Source organism: Pipistrellus hanaki (genome assembly GCF_964339955.1).
Source record: "Pipistrellus hanaki genome assembly, chromosome: 11".
NCBI lineage: Eukaryota > Metazoa > Chordata > Mammalia > Chiroptera > Vespertilionidae > Pipistrellus > Pipistrellus hanaki.
Genome location: NC_140513.1, coordinates 10,462,140 through 10,481,415, shown reverse-complemented (window position 1 = coordinate 10,481,415; position 19,276 = coordinate 10,462,140). Strand labels below are relative to the sequence as shown.

Here is a 19,276-nt window from a genome sequence, read left to right as displayed (position 1 = left end):
CAGCTCAGATTCAAGGGCGGGGAACAGCACTCAGCCTGTCCCTAGGAATCATGTGGCCGACTTTCATCTACCCACTTACCTACGGCGTGAACTCTCAGACCAAAGCTGTCACCACAGGAAGGGACCCTGGAGAAGCCCTAACCAGGTCAGCACCTCTACCCTATACAGACAGGGAGACAAAGGCCTGGGAAGATGCGGGAATCACTCAAGTTCCTATAGGAAGCAGTGATCCAGTCAAGATTTGATTCCAAGGTCCTTTCCTTCTCCCAATTGCACCTTCCTACAGTTTTGGCCGCAGAGCATCAGCCACTGCAGCATCCCAAAGATTTATTTAGTGTGCAGGACCGGGAATTGATCAAAAGAGTCAAAACCCAGAGCCCCGCCTTGTTTTATTGGCTAGTTCACAAGACGAGATGCACTTCAGCGGGGCTGTGCCAGGTTGTAACCTGGCACAAGTCACTTTGTATTTGCACAAGAGCATCGAATAGGACTGGCAGGTGTGGTGTGGAGAGGGAGGTGGCGATAGGAAAGACCAGGCACTCACTAAGCACCCACTGTATGCCTGCTCCCTTATGTTCACGGCAGCAAATGCTTGTAACTCTACTCCTAGATGGGTGTCATTATATCCCTTTCACAAGACAGAAAAGCTAGTCACAGAAGAGCAATCATCCACACAGCGCCGGTGCCAGGCATGATTCTAAGTGCATTGCTCATTTCAGCCAATTTAATTCTCACAGTCCTCCTCTGAGCTCGGTTTTATGACTGTCTCCACTTTGTACATGAGAAAAACGAAACTGTCTGGCGGAAAAAGAGGGACTGTGAAGATACAGAGAGGAAGGAGGGGCCCGGTGAGGCGGTCCAGGTGTTCATGGAAAGTTAAGACATCAGGAGGTGCGGGGGTTGGCATCCTGGCCGGGTCCTAGGGAGTGGTGGTACCGTTGGGGGCAGAGGTGTGTCTAGGGGAAGTTCTAGTCCTCTGGGTTCCAGACCATTCCCACTCCGATCCACTCGCTCATCACCCAGCCGCATTCTCACCTGCTCTTCTCCCCCTTTTTCTTTTTCCATTTGACCTAAAATGCTATCTGGCTTCCTATGGAAAAACCGGGGACCTTTGATTCCCCAGAGATGCTGAGAGGCAACAACAACAACAACAAAAATGCTGCCTTCTAAAAAGTCAAGATGCCTAAAGATATGAATTTCCATTTGTTATAGGTCAGGCGCCTCTTGGCTCTGCTCAGCAAAAGGCAAAACCTGGAATCTGGCTCATTTTAGAAGAGAGGCGGCTTCTCTCCATCCCTCCTTCTCCCCCCTTTAATGACTCAGTTGGACTATAATTAAAGGAAACAGAACTCAAGAGGGGCAGGGAAGGTGGCCGAGGAGGGTCCGTAACGTGAGAAGTCCCTTTGTAGCACAGCCCAGGTGCTGCTGACTAGGGAAACCCAACCCCATCTGCTTGGTGTCTGGCCCTAAGGGGAGGGTGGAGCAGGGCTGAGCCTTGGTGGGCCTGGCCTCTGGGAATTGGTTCTTCCTCTCCAGAGACAGACTCAGAGCTTGGCCCATCCCTGCCAATCAGCAACAGGGGTGTGATGGATTCACAGCACAACCAGGACAGGCTGTGCTGGAGTCCAGAACCAGGAGGAATGGTGCTGGCCACATTTTTCTCCCTCAAGAAAAAACAAAACAAAAAACCTTTAGAAATATGCACAGTCAGAAGGCAAAAGTATCTTAAGGGAAACTCAGAGACACCTGGATTGGGAAAGATTATTTAAAAAGTAGTCCATCTCCCATATGGTATCTTCATCCCGAGTGCCCTCAAGTCCTGAGACAGAGAATTCTCCATATACACCAGTGCTGATATTGGTATTGGTAGCATTGGGGAGCTGATGCCATTGATGAACAACTCAATGCTCCACTGATACAGCACTAGTAGTACTGATGGAGATAGATAATAGAGCTTCCGAAGGCCTGTGCTGTGCCCGGCCCTGGGATAAATGCCGTAAACACATCCCCTTGAACCCTCACAGCTACCTTAGGAGACAGGCACTGTTATCACCCCTCTTGTCCACGGGGAAATGGATTTAGAAAGTGCAAGAAACTTGCCCACATCCAACCAGCTGGGTAAAAGCAGAACAGGTATTCAAAGCCCTGGAATCCCAAAGCCCGTTCTCCTAATTCAGTGGATGGCAAACTGCGGCTCGCAAACCACATGTGGCTCTCAAGCTGCGGTTTGCTGCTCTGTTGACTAATGAGTTTGCCGACCACTGTCCTAGCTCATCAGATGTCAGCTTCCACCGGCTGAGGGTGGTTCGCCAGGATAAAGTGAACGTCCCCAGTGTCAGGGGGCACTTCTCTCTCTCCCCACCCTCCTCCAGTGTCCAGGATTCCTTCTCCCTCCCCTGCATCCACGAACCTGGAGAAAGATTAAAAAATAAATAAATAAAAAGGAGGCTTGTGAACCCTAGGGAGTTTGGCTCAGTGGATAGAGTGTCGGACCGCAGATCGAAGGGTCCTGGGTTAGATTCCTGGCAAGGGCGCTTACTTTGGTTGCGGGTTTAATTCCTGGCATGTCGATGTGTGATGTTTCTCTGTGTGTTCCTCCTCCCTTCCACTCTGTGGGAACCAGTGGGAAAATATCCTCAGATAAGGACTAATAAAAAATAAATAAATAAAAGAGGAGGAGTATGGGAAAAGGAGGTGGGGATGGTCAGAAAAGAAGCAAATTGGAACTGTGCCCATTTGGCTCGGTGCTTGCACACAAGGCTCTGGGGGTGAGAAGGAAGGAGTCGTCCCTCCGCGGGGAGCTCTGTGCTCGCACCTTTCCTTTGTAAACTTCCAGGTGCTCGGTGGCCCGGGAGGATAGGTTTGTAAGATGAAGTGTGGCATTCTCATCAAGCCTATGCACCCTTTTGTGATATGCCGTGTTTTTTTTTTATTCTTTGTGTGACATTTGAAGCCTTCTTTATTACAGCTCGCCCCACCCACCTCCTTTTATTTCTTTGGGATCTGGATTTGCTGGGTCTGATGGCATTTCTGGTCAGCTGGTTTTATTGTGTGGAAGTCATTCTCAGTTAAAGTCAGGGAGCAGCCCCACCCTTCCAAAGCGATAGGTTTCACCCATGGATTCCTGGAAGAAGGGCGGGAAGGAAAGGAACCCCCCGGAGGAAGGGATGGGAGCTGAGGCCGGGTCCTGCAGCCTATGGGCTGCAAGCGTGGGCTGAAGGACTTCGGGGCAGGCGCCAGCCATTTAGGTAGACAGTCCCCTAGAACCAGAGAAGCAGTTTGGGGCCGGCCTGGGAGGGGTCAAAGGACCTTTCAATTCCTGAAATCTATGGCCTCACCAATATATATTCTACTGTTGGAAGGGCCTGAGGGCCGAAAACACAGCCTGGGCTTAACTTGTGATTGGTGGGAAAGTGACTATCCAGAGGGGAATCTCTATTGCCCTCGCCTCCAGGAGGTCAGTATCGTGTTTAAGAGCACAGTTCCTGGCATTAGAGAAGCCTGGGCCAACACTCTGTCATTCACTAGCCATGTAGCTTTGGGACAAATCACTCAAGGCCCTTGGTCTCAGGTTCCTGGTGAGTGACATGAGATAGTAAACCCTGACAAACTGCTATTCGGAGTCACTGAGATGATACAGACAGAAGGGGCCAGCATTTGGCCCGAAGCAGGCAGGGAACTGGGGAGCTGTTAGTACCCTTCTCTGATGTTTCATGCTGGGGTCTTGATGGTGGTGGTGCTGGAGGTGGCAATGAGAGCTGAAATGATCTGAGTGCACATTAGGGTCCAGCACCTCTGAGATTGGTCTCATATTATATCCCTGTTCTTTCAGATGGGGAAACTGAGGCAGAGAGAACCTAAGTAGTTAACTGAGGCCCGCATAGCTCCTACGTTCTAGAGTGGGACTGAAAGCCAGGCAGCTGGGGCCAGAACCCTCATCCAGGGCACATTCTTCATAATGTCATTTGCAGTGGTTCCTATATTCCGTGGGCCAGAATATACCATTATTTACTTTGTCTCAGTGATGGACGTGTTGAGTGTTTCTAACTTTATCCATTATAAACAAGGTGGCTCCGAGCAGAAGGCTTTGAGTTATTTGTATATTTAGAGTAGACCTCTATAAGGACAGTTTTCCCATTGTGTTGTGTTCCACGATGTGGAATGGAATTTTTGAAAAACATATATTTTTTAATTTATTTCAGAGAGGAAGGAGAGAGAGGGGAACATCAATGATAAGAGAAAATCATTGATTGGCTACCTCCTCCTGCCTGTCCCCAACTGTGGACTGAGCCTAGAACCAGGGCATGTGCCCTGACCTGGAATCCAATCATGACTTCTGGGTTCATAAGGTGACATTCAACCACTGAGCCACACTGACAGGACATTAAAAAAAAAAACAGGAAAAAAAAAAAAAAAACAGGCTAAAGGGTTTGGCCAAACAAGTCCTTGGAAAGAGGAATGGTATAATAAAAGTGGTACTTTAGGGGGTAGAGAAATGTGCATGATGCGATACGAAAGGGAGAGAGTCCAAATGCAGAGGGTCAGCACAGAGAAGGGCAAAGCAGGAGGCAGGCGATGGGGGGGCGGGGGGGGGGTTCGGGGGGGTTTAAACCCAGCATCAGCAAGGTTCTCGGGGGATGTGCCAAGTGCTGTGAGCATAACCCATAGCTGCTGGAATGCCGATAATGAAACACTTTTCTACTTCGCTTTCTTTTGTTGTTCAGTAACCCGTGCTCATTGTAAAATAAAATAAAACAAATTCAAACACTGCTGAAATGTATAAACCAAGGTCCTCTTTCTCTACTACTCACTCACGTTAGAAATAACTTTGTCACACTTTGGTTTATATCTTTCTTGCTGTACATTTTACCCCTCTGCATTTGCAAAAATAAATGAGGATTTGAGCATGTAAGTTTAGAAATGGAAGCATAAAGTTGTGTTTTTTGCAGGCACCTTTCTATATCAGAGCTGCGTGTCTTTGTACATGGTTTTCAAAGAGCATTTCCTTTTTCTTATTTTTTTTTTAAGAGAACTGGCTCCCTATCTTGATCTCAACAATATGTAAACCTCATTCCTTATGTAAAAAATAAAGATGAGCAGATGGAGCCCAAAAGCACAAACGCTAAGTTTGACTTGAGCTCTGGTATCCCAAATTATAGTCTCAGATTTACTTTTTTTATACAGTGTAGCTTCCTTTTATCTTTCATCATCATCCTTTGATCTGTTACCATGGGCCTTGGAATACATGGGTGAGAAATAATCGTCATTACCATTAATTGAAAATATATCCTCTCCCTTGTATTCTCCAACTTCTCATGTGCTGGGCCTTAGTAAGTCTTCCCCTGTAGAAATAGCCACAGCCCAGACTTTTATACTAATCATGTCCCTAATCTTTTCTTTAGAGTTTCCCCACCTATGTAGACACAGAACACACATTTTTTATTTTTTATTTTTATTGCTGTTGGTGGGAGTTCCAGCATTAGGCCCATCTCGCTGAGCTAGGAAAACTGATCTCTGCTGGTTGAAGCAAAAACTGGTGATCTACAATTTTATTTAAATTGTAGCTGCACTCACAATGCAACCCTAAGTACCTACTATGTGTGGGACACTTTGCAGGGCCCCAACGTTACAGCCCTGGCTATCAGGAAGCTCCCAGTCCATTTACCTAGCCAAACACTGCGGCTTTGGATCCTGCCCCTGGGCACACACACAGGACAGACTCGCTCCTGCCCTGCTGCCTCTCTCTGGTGTAGATTCCGGTCCTCCAAAGCCCCAGCACCCACACGCATATTATTTTATTTATTTATTTATTTGTTTGTTTGTTTGTTTGTTTGTTTATTTTTCCAGCTGGTCCCAAACCTCACAGGCTTTTTCGAAGACATCTTTTAAAATGTTACAGCTAGGGAGTTCATTCTGGGGGAGAAGAAAGCCTGAGGCAAAGGGTGGGGGTAGAGAAAGAAAGAGAATGAATGTCTCTTGAGCGACTGCTCAGTATCACTTTGGACCTTGGATCCACTCCAGCCCAATGGTACTGCTGCCCCCATTCTGCAACGCTGATGGGCCTCACCAGATCAGAACCCAAAGTGGAGGCCACGGGTTATCTTGGTGGGAGCGTTAAGAGTACTGGTCTGGGGGTGGGCTTCCCAGAGCACAGGACCCAGTTGCAATCATGAGGACGATGATATGTCAGTGATGTGTCAGTGTTCTCACCTGTGTGGCAGAACCTGCACATGGGGGGCTGAGGAGTTCGGAGGGATGGTGTCCCTGTGTCTGGCCGCTCTGTAGTACTCAGTAAATAGCAGCTAGGGGACAGTGTCAGGCAGGCTAGCTATTAAAATAGCCTTGTAGCCAGCTGCTGTGGCTCAGTGGTTGAGCATTGCCTAAGAACCAGGAGGTCACGGTTCTATTCCAGGTCAGGGCTCCATTCCCAGTGGGGGACGTGTAGGAGGCAGCCCATCAATGATTCTCTCTCATCACCAATGTTTCTAACTCACTCTCTCCCTCTCCCGTCCTCTCTGAAGTCAATAACAAGAAGGTATATGAAAAAAGAGAATGAAGACTTGCAGCACCCGCCCTGGGGCTGGTCGCTGGGTGCTTTGCTCTGGGTGGCAGGGAGGTGAGTGTCAGAGCTGCTGCTTAATGTCCCGCCCTCTTCTATTCACATTGAACTTGGGGAACCTCAGCATCCAACCTATATGGCATCTGTCTCCATTCAGAGAGAGGCCTTTTTCCTTCTTGTTCTTTCACTTACATTGCTGCCTGCAACAAAAAAAAAGAATAAAATATGCGAAACGCCCAACATTACACTCAACACATGCGGGCTAAATATATTCCTGCAGAAGCATGTGCTCCACAGCTGCTGCTCCATGCTTCCCAAGGCCGGCCAGCTTGTGAAATCACATCTCAGAGTCTAGGTGACCCCTAAGAAGGTGTGGTGTTAGGTCACAGCCTGGAGCTGCCTGTTGGCTTTGTAGATCCAAAGGATAGGGAAGAGGAACCAACCAGTGTGAGTCAGCCAGTAGTGAAAGGCCCCCACCAGAGGAGCGCAGTGGTGCCTACGCCATAGGGCCGCGGTTGATATTCCGAGTGGATAGTCACAACACATTAGAACAGTGCCTGGCACACGCTCAGCACTGTTGAGTGCGATCTATTATTGTTATTAATGAGCTACACAAAGGCTAGTCATTATTGTCCCCAGACAGTTATTGAATAGCCATTCTTCAGGTCTCCTGGCAGATGTGCTTGGGAAAGCGTGCCCTGGCCTCCCTTCTCTCAGCCCTGCGTGCTCACCTGTGCCACACAGACAGCCTCAAGGATTGTAAGAATGGGCACACGCATGTTCCTCCCGGGCCTACCCTGCTTTGGAACCGAGGCCCCCGGAGGGCTAGGCCCAAGGCTTCCTCACCACGGTGACCCGGAGGACAGGAGGCGTTGATGAGGCAGTTGTTGAACCGAACGCCCTCTCCATGCAGGTCCTGGGGAGCTCCAGAGAGAGCTGCAAAGGCCTGGTGCCTTCCACCACCAGCTCCAGGGAGAGCTGCAGAGGGTTGGAGCCTCCCGCCACCAGCTCTAGATTGAGCTGCAGAGGGTCGGTGCTTCTCACCAGGAGAATAGCCAGTGGTCTGAAGAGGCAGAGGGGATGACCAGCAAACAATGCCCTAAGGTCGCTCCCCCTAGAGTAGCCCTTCTGCAGGGCTCCCCAGCTCGGGGTCCACCTATGACCTGAACCTCCCACCTGACCGCCCTTGGGATGCCTGCCAGCCTCTTGCAGAGAACCAAGGGGCATACAGGTACCTTTCTCATTGAACAGATGAGAAGATGGAGGGCCAGAGAAGGGAAGGGAAGCACCCGAAGCAGGGGTTGCAGCGGTTTCTCCTAATGCCCTGGGTCCTCTAGAGGGAAAGACAGGTGATCATATTCCTGCTAGCTAGCTGTGATCATGCATGTGGCAAATCTGGTGTGATCATGTATGAGGCAAAAGCAGTGACCATTTCTGGACTGATGGCATAAGCCATCTTGAACCATGACTTGAACCATGAGCCAAACTGCTCAGGGTTGCCCTCCTCACTTTTTTAGTTGGTCTAGATTCTCCTAGAGGTCAGAGACCAGCACACCCCTTCTCTACATCTCCAGAGGATGGGGCCGTGCGGTGCGGTGGGGAGAGCATGGGTTGGGAGTCAGACCTGCCATGCTTGCACCCGGCTCTAGGCTAGGGAGGTGAGCAATACAGGAAAGGCACTTCCGGCCTCGAAGCTGCTCCCTCCTCTGAAACACTGGGATACCAAGAGCAAGCTCACAGAATGGCGGGCCTTCCGCAGTAGAAAGAGGAAGACGCCTAGTGTGGCTACTCGGCCACCGTAGGTGCTCAAAGCCTTTGAGTTTCCCTTTTGCATGGCTTCAGTGTGTGATGCAGCCCAGGTGGCTGGTGGGAGGGGAGAAGAGCTTGTTGGTATTTCACTGGAACTCTGGCCAGAGCTAAGCCATGCGACCAGACGTCTTATTACATTCCAAAGATACTCACTGTGCAGCCAGTACTGAGTGATAGTAATCACAAGAGCTAAATTTTTATAGCAGTGGACAGCTCCCATACACCAGGCGCTATGCCAGGGACATCATCAGATGTCTGATTCTCTCCCCCATAGCAAGTCTGAGGAGGTATAATTAGGCTCATTTTGTATTGAGAGAATTGAGGCTCTGAGGTTAATGAAGTGACTGGCTAACATTGCACAGCTAGTAAGGGGCAAAGCCAGGTCAGGCTCAAGCCAGGCCTGTCTGACCCCAAGGGCCACCCCAGGTGACTCCCTGCCCTGTGCTGAGCTCTGGGTGGTGCTGAGGAGAGGACACTGTGTGTGTGACACTCCTCTCAAATGGCCCAGAGACTCACGGGAAGACACACTGTTAACCAGAGCCCGGGCCGCCTGCTGGAAGTGTCATTAACAAAGGAGATAAGGAAAATGGATGCCTGCCGATTCTGGGCATCGAAAGGAAATAAGGGCTTCCACAGGAAGTTCCTTTGTCCTGTCCCCTGCTGCACTGTGCTTCCAGCCTCCCCAGGAGGCAGCTCTTCATTATCAAGGTCATTTTTAAATAGGGAGACCAAGGTCAGAAAGGTGTGGTAATTTTCCCAGAGTCACACAGCGAGGCAGTAGCAGTGTTTCAACTTCACTTCTTTCTGTCCCCTCAGCATCCCTCTGCTTCTGGGGGGTCAGGAAGGACCTGCATGGGGGGCTCTCTGAGCTGTTAATGATAGATACATAGGAATCTTCCAGAAGAGCAGGGACCAAGGACCTTGCATACAGCAGGCACTGCTGGGTGTGTGCAGGGCGATTTCCAGAGCCAGGTGGAGAACCGGGCGAGGGATGGAGGCTTGGGTTGTGTGTCCGGGAGCTCCCCTTGGGGCTGGGGACAGGCGCTGCCTTCTCTAGGAGGCCCCAGACCCCACTAGCTGGCAGAGCTCAGGGCTTCAGCCCTCCATTACCAGGGCTATTGATCCCTTAATCCTTTCTTGCATGCCCACCCCTTCCTCCCTGTCAGCAGCACAGCCCAGCACACATTGAGTGGATTGAGTGGCAGCTGAATTGGCATGAGTTGATTAAAACTCCTAGTAATAAGGGGCTCTCGATGCTCCAGCGTCCAAATCAATGTCGCTGTGACAGCCGGGTGATGGTGGCCTTGGTGACAGATTGAGGTTGTGGAGTGAGAGGTCGGGGGCCTGGGCCTGGCGGGGCCTCCTCCGCTCACCCGTACTCCAGCAAGTACACCCAACGTCTCCTGGGACAAGGAGAGCCAGGCCATCCCAGCCTCCAGTCCAAGGGATGATGCGGACTGAAGGGCTCAGCAGCCCTTAGCTTGTGTGCTTTTCAGTACATTTGCTTGTGAAATGGGTATAGCTTAGAGGTACCCCTGAGTTTTGTTATAGGGATTGAAGAAACAGCACATGGAAAAATGTTTAGCACATAGTAGGTACTCAAGAAATATCCATTGAACTTCCTCTTCTTCCTTTTCTTCCCTGGCTGCTGTGTATCCGACTCGGGTCTGTGTATGCAAGATCACTCCCAGCAACCAAGCTAAGTCCCCTCTTACCCACTAGTGACCTTCCCCGGAAGTTTGTAGAGTCCTTGAACCAGTCTGAACTACGGTGACATCCCATTCAGCTACCTCCCTGTGCTTCTAAGGAGAGAGCACCTGGTGGCAGCCGGGGAACCTTTAAGGTGGACACACAGGAGCCCCCCCTTTCCTGTGTGGCCTCGGGCAATTCGCTTGGCCTCTTTGGGCTTTGGTTTCCTCATCTGCAGGGCGAACAGGATGGTGTTGGTCCTACCTGAACATTGCTGGGAAGAGCAAAAGCTGCCTGTGGCAGTCTTCCTCCCTGTCTGCAGGTGTGGGGTCCCCCCGCCCACCCATGGCTCCTGGATGCATTTCCTGCTTGGGGGAAGGTAACAGGGCATCCACCACAGCGTCGTCATGTTTTGAGGCCCTGCCATTGTGGGCAGGGTTTGGATCTGATTTGGTTCTCTACCGCCCAGGGAGGCCAGACTTCTTTGCTCTAGGGTAGAGATGTGGAAACTGAGGCTCTGAGAGGCAAAGCACACAGGAAGGAAGTGGCTGACTTCCCGCGCAGCTGCAGGATCCCATGTGGCTCATGGTGTGCCGAGCCTTTCGTTTCACCTTTGCCGCCTTGTCTTATTTCATCCTTGTCATGAAAGGCTTGATGGGAGTTGGCTTCTGGTCTCCAGCATCCATTGGTCTGCCACACCCACTCTGGGGGTGGTATGGATGGTCATGATCAAGTCTTCCAGATGGAGACACGGAGGCTCAGAGACACCAAGTGACTAGCTCAGTGTGAGCCTGGAAGAGGCTGGGTTCAAGGCTGGAGTTCTTACCATACCCTACCCCTCAGGCCCAAGGTGCCAGAGAATGTCCTCACCAGGTCCCCCAGACCAGAGAGAGGGGGTCTCCCAAGCTCACATACTGTGAGAGCCTTGGGGCCCAGGGAAACTTCTGCTTTGTAAGTTGGTTGTTTTTCTTTCTGTTCACAACAGCTGGCCCTCCTTCTAGACCTGGGGGCGGGCTGGGAGAGCAGCTCATTACAAAGTTTGCACTCAGAGCAATTTGCATTCCATAATTAATGAACATTAAAATGCATAATTATAAACAGAAACAAATGGCTTGGTTCTGATGCAAAGTTGGGCTGGGGAAGAGGGAGAGCAGGCTCAGGGGATGGAGGAGGAGGCTGGGGGAGGGCCAGCCTGTGATGGGAACAGCTGGGGATCCCCTGATGCCCCTTCCCTCTCAATCTTCAAGGTCTCCCTGGGGGTCCTTGTCTGGGCTGGAGCCCAGTGGAGATTGTGATGTCCTGGAGCCCAGCCTAGGGGGTTAGAGCCCAGCTCTCACATCTACTTACTGCCAAACCTCCAGGCAAAGGAGCAGCCTCCATGGAGGGGGGTCATTATCAGATAGACCCACCCCTTTCTTTAGCCCACTCCTGGTCCCACAGGGCCTGCCTCCCCAAGCTCCTTTTATGATTCTAATAAAGTGCTCACAGATAATTGAATTCACTAACCAGTAATCTCTGTAAAGTAGCAAATCAAATCACCTCCTTCCCCTGCCAACAGCCCTCCAATGCCTTCCAGCCATACTTGGAATAAACTTAAGATGCATTCCCTAGGCTGACCTCTGGGAGGGCAGGGGCTGGGGACGGGCATCAGCAACTGTTTTGTGTAAGGACCATGCAGTAAATTATTTTAGACACTGAAAGTCACCTGCGATCTTAATTTCTTTATTTCATGTTCTTCCTTAAAGAAATGCAAAAAAAAAAAAAAAAAAAAATTAAGTAAGAATACATTCTGAGCTCTAGGGCTGTGGAGTATATGTCTTTTCTCAATTCTTCTCATGAAATACTACTAAAAAGCCTGTAGGTTATATATGAAACAAACATAGGACAGTGGAATGTGGAGCAAAGAAGGCAGGTCAAAAAAATAAAAGGAGGAGGAGGAGAGGGAGGAGGAGGGGGATGGGGATGGGGGAGGGGGAGGGGGAGAAGAAGGGGGATGGGGAGGGGGAAGGGGAGGGGGGGAGGGGGAGGAGGAGGAAAGCATCTTTCTTCCCCTCATGTCCCAGATTTGGGATTGAAGGAACCAGCCACTGAAACACAGCTGGTGAAGACCAGAAGGAACAGAACAGAAAAGGACGGCCACTCCGAAGGCCTGCTCTCTTTAAGCCAAAGTGCCAGGAAAGGCAGCCTCACCAGACAGACCCTTCTTAGACATAACCATTCCAGCAGAGATCTCCGCTCCCTCCGCACTGACATGGAGGTTCAATGTAGTCTCTATCAGAACCTCAGCATGATGTTTTAAATAGATACGGACAAGATTTTTCTGAAACATATGTTAATGCTAAGGAACTTCAACGGGTGAGACTTATTTTGAAAAAGAATAAAATGGAAGGAGTCAGTCGACTCTGTTTCCAGACTGAAATAGCTCCAGGAACCCAGACTGTGTGGGATTAGTGGAAGAACGGAGACAAAGATCCGTGGAACAGCACACAGAACCCAGAAGTGAGCCAGGCAGACGAGGTGCAAAAGCGGTTTAATGGAGGCGGGTGCGCTTTTTCAGAAAAGGGTACTGGCAGGAACACTTTATTTTCTTTTTTTTTTTAAATCCTCACTCAAGGATATTTTTTTCCCATTGATTTTCAGACAGAGTGGAAGGGAGAGAAGAGAGGGGGGAGAGAGAGTCCAGGTGAGAGAGAGACATTGGTTGGTTGCCTCCCTCAGATGCCCTGACTGGGCTGGGGATGGAACCCACAGCTGAGGTATGTGCCCTTGACCTGGAATCGAACCCATGACCCTTCAATCTGAGGAGGGGGGGTGCTCTAACCACTGAGCGCCCAGCCAGGCTCAAGTATGCTTTCATAGGAAAAATGTCAAACCTCAATGTAATCCTCATGCCTCATGCAAAAAATGAACTCAAAATGCATCACAGAATCAACCATAAAACAAAATGCTATTAATATTTCTAAAACATACATACATGTACACACAGGCATGCACACACACACACAAACACACACGCACATGAGAAAATCTTTGGCCAAAAGTTCTTAGATTCCAACATATGATCCATAAAAGAGAAAATGATAACTTGGATTTTATCAAAATTAAATACATTTGCTCTGTGGATGCTCATTTGAAGATAAGACAAGTCACAGAGTGGGAGAGAGAATATTTGCAAATCACATGTCTAACAAAAGTCTAGTGTCTGGAAAATATAAAGAACTTTTAAAACTTGGGAGTAAAAAAACCTCAAACAATCTAATTAGAAAATGAGCAAGAAACATCGCACCACAAAGATAGAGGCTGAAAATAAACACAAAGGACGTTCAGCATCATTAACCATCGGGGAAATGCAAATTAAAACCACAGTGTGATATTGCTAGACACCTGTCGGGGTGACTAAGATAAAAAATATTGACAGCATCAGGTGCTGATGAGGATGTGGGGAAACCGGATTGCTTATGCATTGCTGTTGGGGACAAACATAGTACAACCGGGCAGTTTGGCTCAGTGGTTGGGCATCCACCCATGAACCAGGAGGTCACAGTTCAATTCCTGTTCAAGACACATTTGGGCTCAATCCCCTGTAGAGAGCAGGCAGGAGGCAGCTGATCAATAATTCCATATCATCATCTATGTTTCTATCTCTCCTTCTCCCTTCCTCTCTGAAATCAATAAAAATATATTTAAAAAAAAAATAGTACAACCACCCAGGAAGAGTTTGGCAGCTTTCTAAGAATTAAACATGCACCTACCGTATTCAATTCTTGAGTGCCTGTTAGGTTGTTTTGTTTTGTTTTTCCTAGTCTCCAGAAATTGCCGAGACCGATTTGGCTCAATGTGTTTGGCTCAATGGATAGAGCGTCGGCTTGGGGACTGAAGGGTCCCGGGTTCAATTCCGGTCAAGGGCATGTACCTTGGTTGTGGGCATATCCCCAGTAGGGGGTGTGCAAGAGGCAGCTGGTCAATGACTCTCTCTCATCGATGTTTCTAACTCTCTATCTCTCTCCCTTCTTCTCTGTACAAAATCAATAAAATATATAAAACAAAACAAAACAAAACAAAAAAACAGAAATGCCTCCAAGAGAGGCAGTAGTGTTCCCATGCTGAGGGAGCTGAGGGCTGGGTGCTCAGAGTCTTAAAGCCCATATGAAATTCAGACCTGCTTTCAGTCCGCATTGTCTTATCTGCAAGCTGTCTCCCGCGTGTAAGAGGGAAACTGAGACTCCAAAGTTACAAGGCAAGTGCATCCTGGTGCCTGGGCAAGGGCTCTGAGCTTTTTCTTTCTAGCATCCTAGGACATCATCTCTCTTCTGCCTCATTGGCATCTCTGCCCTCCAAGACTTCCTGGCCAAGGCCTCTCTACCCCAATAGTCCCTGGTCATTCATTTTAGCAGAGTTTTCACTTTTTTCTTTCAAAATATACTTCTTTGTGCTCTTCTGCAACTAGGTCTTTGATAGATAATGTGTATTATCTCAAACTAGATTTATAAAATTCTTTCAAAACAGCAGCTACCACTTGCTGAGCACTTGGCTAAGCACGTGACACATTTAGCTCACTGTATAGGTTATCTCCTGCTGCATAACAAATGACCCCCAAAATCAAGCAGCTTAAAACAAAAAGTGTTGCATTTGGCGAGGACTGCTGTACCAAAGTACCATGAATTGGGTGGTGTTAAGACAACAGAAATGTGTTCTCACACGGGTCTGGGGGTCTGGAAGTCTGAGATGAAGCTGTCAGCTAAGGGCTCCAGGAGAGAATACTTCCTTGCTTCTTCCGGCTTCTGGTGGCTGCAGCATTTGCTGGCTTGTGGCCACATCAGTCTGGTCTCTGCTCTGCCTCCACGTGGTCTCTCCTCTGTGTGATCTCTCTGTGTCTCTCATGAGGACATTTGTGATGGCCTTCAGACCCACCTGGCTAATCCAGGGTGACCTCCTCATCTCAAGGGCCTTAATTATATCACACGTGCAAAACCTATACCATAGAAATACCATTCACGGTTCCCAGAGGGCAGACAGGGACATACCTCTGGGGAGCATTATCAGCCCATCGCACTACCTCACAGGTTTGCTAGAAAGATTAAGTATAAATGGGTAGTGTTTAAAATAGAACATTCCTTTCTAAAGGACAGCAGTGGTAGGAGATAAGTGGGGAATGAGAACTATACTATCCTGCCCCAGGTATCTCTCCTCACCTGGTGAGAAGGTCAGTCATTCTGTCCAAATGACATCCCTGAGTGTCTGCGGACAGACAGACCAGCCCCAGGACTAGCCAATGGCTCTAAATGACCCCTTGACCAGGTGCCCTCCTGGCTACCAGTGAGTGTTCCCAGACAAGCAGCGGCTTCCCCTGAGCTCGTATTAATATGTACAGCACTTTGCTCACCTGGGAAATTGATTTTTCTTCTTAAGCACAAAATGTGGCCAGTCTCATAACCTTTCTGCAGTGTGACACGGGCCATTTATAACCTACTTTCTCCGTCGTCCTTCCTGGCGCCAGTCGCAAATGTCTCGAAGAACTCCGTCCTGCATCTGTAATTATGAATCCTTCGTAAGCAAAATTTAATTTCCAGGAGAGCTGACCTTTTGTTTGCTGCTGTGGTTTTTGTAAATTTGTGTGTGTGTGTGTGTGTGGTGTTGATGCTGTTCAGAGTAAAGGCATCGTGGAGCTGGTTGGGAGGGGGGTGTACACCGGGGAGGGGAGGCGTTTTAATCAGCTGTGTTCAGTGATGGATGGGGAGGGCTGGGCCCTGTGTGTTCATCTTTGCGGACAGGGGATGCCAGCAGGGTGACTGAAATTAAAACTTAGTGCCTCGCCGTCTCCCCCGCACACAGGAGGGTGGGAACGGCTTCTCCGGCTGCTGGAGTGGAGATGAGCTCAGCCTCCTCAGTGGGTGGAGAACTAGGTAAAATAGCCAGCTGTCCCTACAGTACAGAATCTCCCGTTCACAGAGCACTTTGCAGGCGCCAGGCCCACCAACAAGAGCATTTGTCTGAGCCACTCAGGTTTCGGATTGTTGAGGTTTGTTGGGGTCCAGAGGGCACCCCTTGGGCTATGTGGAGGAACGTGCACGTGGCGGGGTGGAGGACCTGGGCTCTCTGCTTCAGGAAGATCCGGGTTACTGTGGTCACTTAAAAACCATTTGTTTTCTTAAGCCAGGAGTGATGGTATTTAGAAATACCACTCCAATGGCCATTAAGAGGATGGCCGGCTGGAGACCAGCCAATGGCTCAGAAGCCCTCCAAAGGTCCTGATGTGAGTATGCAGGCATCTCCTGTACGGCTCTGAGCACGACGGTTGAGAAGTGGCAGATTTAAGGCAGGAAGGACGAGAACTCGCTTTTGATGGGTACCAAGTTGGTGCCAAATTTTGAAGTAAAGTATACACCTTCATAATCCAACTTCAGCCCACGTAACAGATAAGGAAATTAAGGCTCAAAGAGAGAGAGAATCTTGCCGTGGATCACACAGGGAGAAGGGGAAGAGCTTGATTGGAAGGAAACTCATCCTGGGTAGAAGCTCTTTACATTGCATCCGGCTGCCTCTCTAAATGACCTTCATAGCAGCAGACCTAATCTCACAGTTACAGTAAGCCTGATAATGGTGGTGATCCCAGCAATGTCAATATTCATAGCCGCTCACATATGCCATGTGGTTACCCCACGAGTCACCCCACGCTAAGCACTTTGGGGACATTCTCTCTCTTCATTCTCACAATTCTACGAGGCAGATACTGGCAAAATTCCCCTTGTACAGGCGGGCACACCGAGGTTCAGAGGGGTGAAGGGACTTGACCAAGGCCACACAGCTCTCTGTTGGCCAAAAACAACTTCCTGTACCTTTTCAGAAGGTGGGAGGAAAGGGTGTGATGGGACTGCTGCCTCGGCCATAACGCTCTGTCGCTCTCTCTCTCTGGGCAGTGTCCTGAGGAGCTGCGGCCCATGAAGGACGGCTCCGGCTGCTACGACCACTCCAAAGGCATCGACTGCTCCGACGGCTTCAACGGCGGCTGTGAGCAGCTGTGCCTGCAGCAGGCCCTGCCCCTGCCCTACGATGCCACCTCCAGCACCATCTTCATGTTCTGCGGGTGAGTGTTGCCCAGGCCCAACCACTCGCTGCCCTGGGGCAGGGGATACGGAGCCAAGGCCTGACCTTCTGCCTCTGCTCTTGTAGCCCAAGAGGTAGAAGGCAAGGGTGTACATCACCACCCGTTGGGTATTGGGAGGAAGCATAAATAATTAATAATTACAATAAGTGTAACCCCTGCCCAGCCTGCATCCCCCTGCAGGCCTGGTAGTGCTGTTGGGAGACAAGTGCAGGCACCATGGAGGTGGCGCTGAGAGACCAGCACGTGTGGTGATAAGAGTGTGGGCTTGGCCCAGGTTCCTAGGATTGTGTCTGCAGGAAGGTAGCGGTGCCAGATGCAGGGCTGGCCTCTCTCTGCCCTAGCGCCCTTGTCTATAGGGATGGTGAACTGGGGGCGGGGAGATGGATAGGAAACTATGTAGACAAAAGCTAAGAGCTCAGGGAGTTTTTAATTTAGTCTGAGATGGAAAGAAGAGACACACGCCAAGGGACTGGCTGAGTGGCCAGAGACAAGTCACGTTCCCTCTCTGGGCCACAGTTTGACTCCCAGTGAAATGAGACATTTGAACAACGATGCCTACATTGAGGACTCGGTGGTTGTTACCCCGTCATCTGTAGCATCTAGCATGCTGGTTGGTCCTCAGCAATCACTCAAGAAAACGGCAGTCTTTTTCCCTCCCTTTGCTCCCTTTCTGATGAGGTCTTCACATTGGAAAACCTCCTCACCTTTTGACATTCTGTGACTCAGAAAGATAGCCCTGTGGTCGGGGAGAATGTTAGTAGTCATTGAAGCGCGCTCAGTGCATCACTAGACAGCAAAGCAGGCTAAAGGCGCAGAACAACCTTTCCAGCCTCGCATGTTATGGAAAAAGAGGTGGAGGAGTGGGAATGAGTTTCATCTGGGTTTCAGAGAAAATTAATTTCCCTGCCTGGCTCTAATCTGTGGGGTCCAGTTTGCCTTTTGGGGCTTATTTTCATGGCCGCCCTCTCGGCCCCTTGACACCTGAGCTGCAGGTGCCTTCCAGCAGGGGCTGGGGGAGCTCACCTGAGGCCGGGATACGTGTCAGTAAAAGAAATAAGAAATAAATTACTGTACGCAGACCTGAATTTATAGCAGGCTCTCCCGCGCTTAAGTGACTGCGGAGCTAGTGGAGTAAATTATGCATGGGCTCCGATCCAAGGCTGAATACAGAATCAGCCGTGGTCTGTCATTGTTATTTTCCTCCTGTGCCCTTCGGGGGTGGTGTCCTTCTGCTACAAATAACAACAGTGACAGCACAGCGGCAGCACCTGTGGATGCTGACGTAGCAGCTATCCACAGCACAGGGCCATGGCCAAGGGGAGCCCCCAGGTTGGCTTCTGGTTCTAGCTCTCCACCTCCGAATCTCTCAGACCCCTGACTTCTACTTTCCTCAGCTCTACCGTTTTCATAATATCAACCTCTCTCTAAGGATGGTGCTCAAGAGTGCGGGGTCCTTTACATTGAATGAAACTCCATTAAGGTTAAGGAATGTGCCCGGGGTCATGTGGCTAGTAATGTGGTGCCCCACATCTTTGCTTGGTGACCTGACACATAGGAGGTGGGTGCTCTCTGATGAAGGCCTGGGGTGAGATGGGGTGGGGTGGAGTTGGGCAAAGGGGGGCGATGGTGAGAGGTGGAAATGGAGACATCTGTGGTACTGTCAGCATTAAAAAAAAAAAAAAAAAAAAAAAAAAAAAAAAATGTTGCTAAGCAGAGTTCCTTAGTTAACAGGGCTAGGAAGGTGGTTCCCAGTCCGGCCTTCCTGGCCGCATTTCTAGCCATCCCTCCTCCTGAGTGAGGCCTCCCCGCCTCAGCTTCTGGCATTTTGATAAAACGTTGCTCCTCGGCCTCTCCCCTCCTCTCTGTGCCCTCACCGTGTGTGTGTCTCTTTACCTTGGACAGCTGTGTCAGCTTCCAGTCTTGGTTCAGAGGTCACCTTCCCCAGCAAGACTTCTCTGAGCCCCACAGAGCTGAGGGGTGCAAGGGTGGGAGGTGCAAGGTGGAAGTTACAGGGCTGAGGGATGCAGGGCTGAGGGGTGTAGGGGTGGGAGCTGCAGGGGTGAGAGGTGCAGTTGTCCTGGGCTGGGTAATATAATACCTCCTCCTTTCAAGGG

General features: G+C 49.8%; 1 protein-coding gene across 3 annotated transcripts in view; it reads left to right on the top strand.

Annotated features, from left to right (window-relative positions):
• Window positions 1-19,276, top strand: part of ASTN2 (astrotactin 2) — a 700,862-nt gene that overhangs the window by 408,654 nt on the left and 272,932 nt on the right. For all 3 annotated transcript variants that reach the window (XM_084898878.1, XM_084898877.1, XM_084898876.1), the window contains one exon: window positions 16,975-17,141. In XM_084898878.1, coding sequence (XP_084755004.1) covers window positions 16,975-17,141 — 167 coding nt within the window. The remainder of the gene's footprint in view (window positions 1-16,974; window positions 17,142-19,276) is intronic.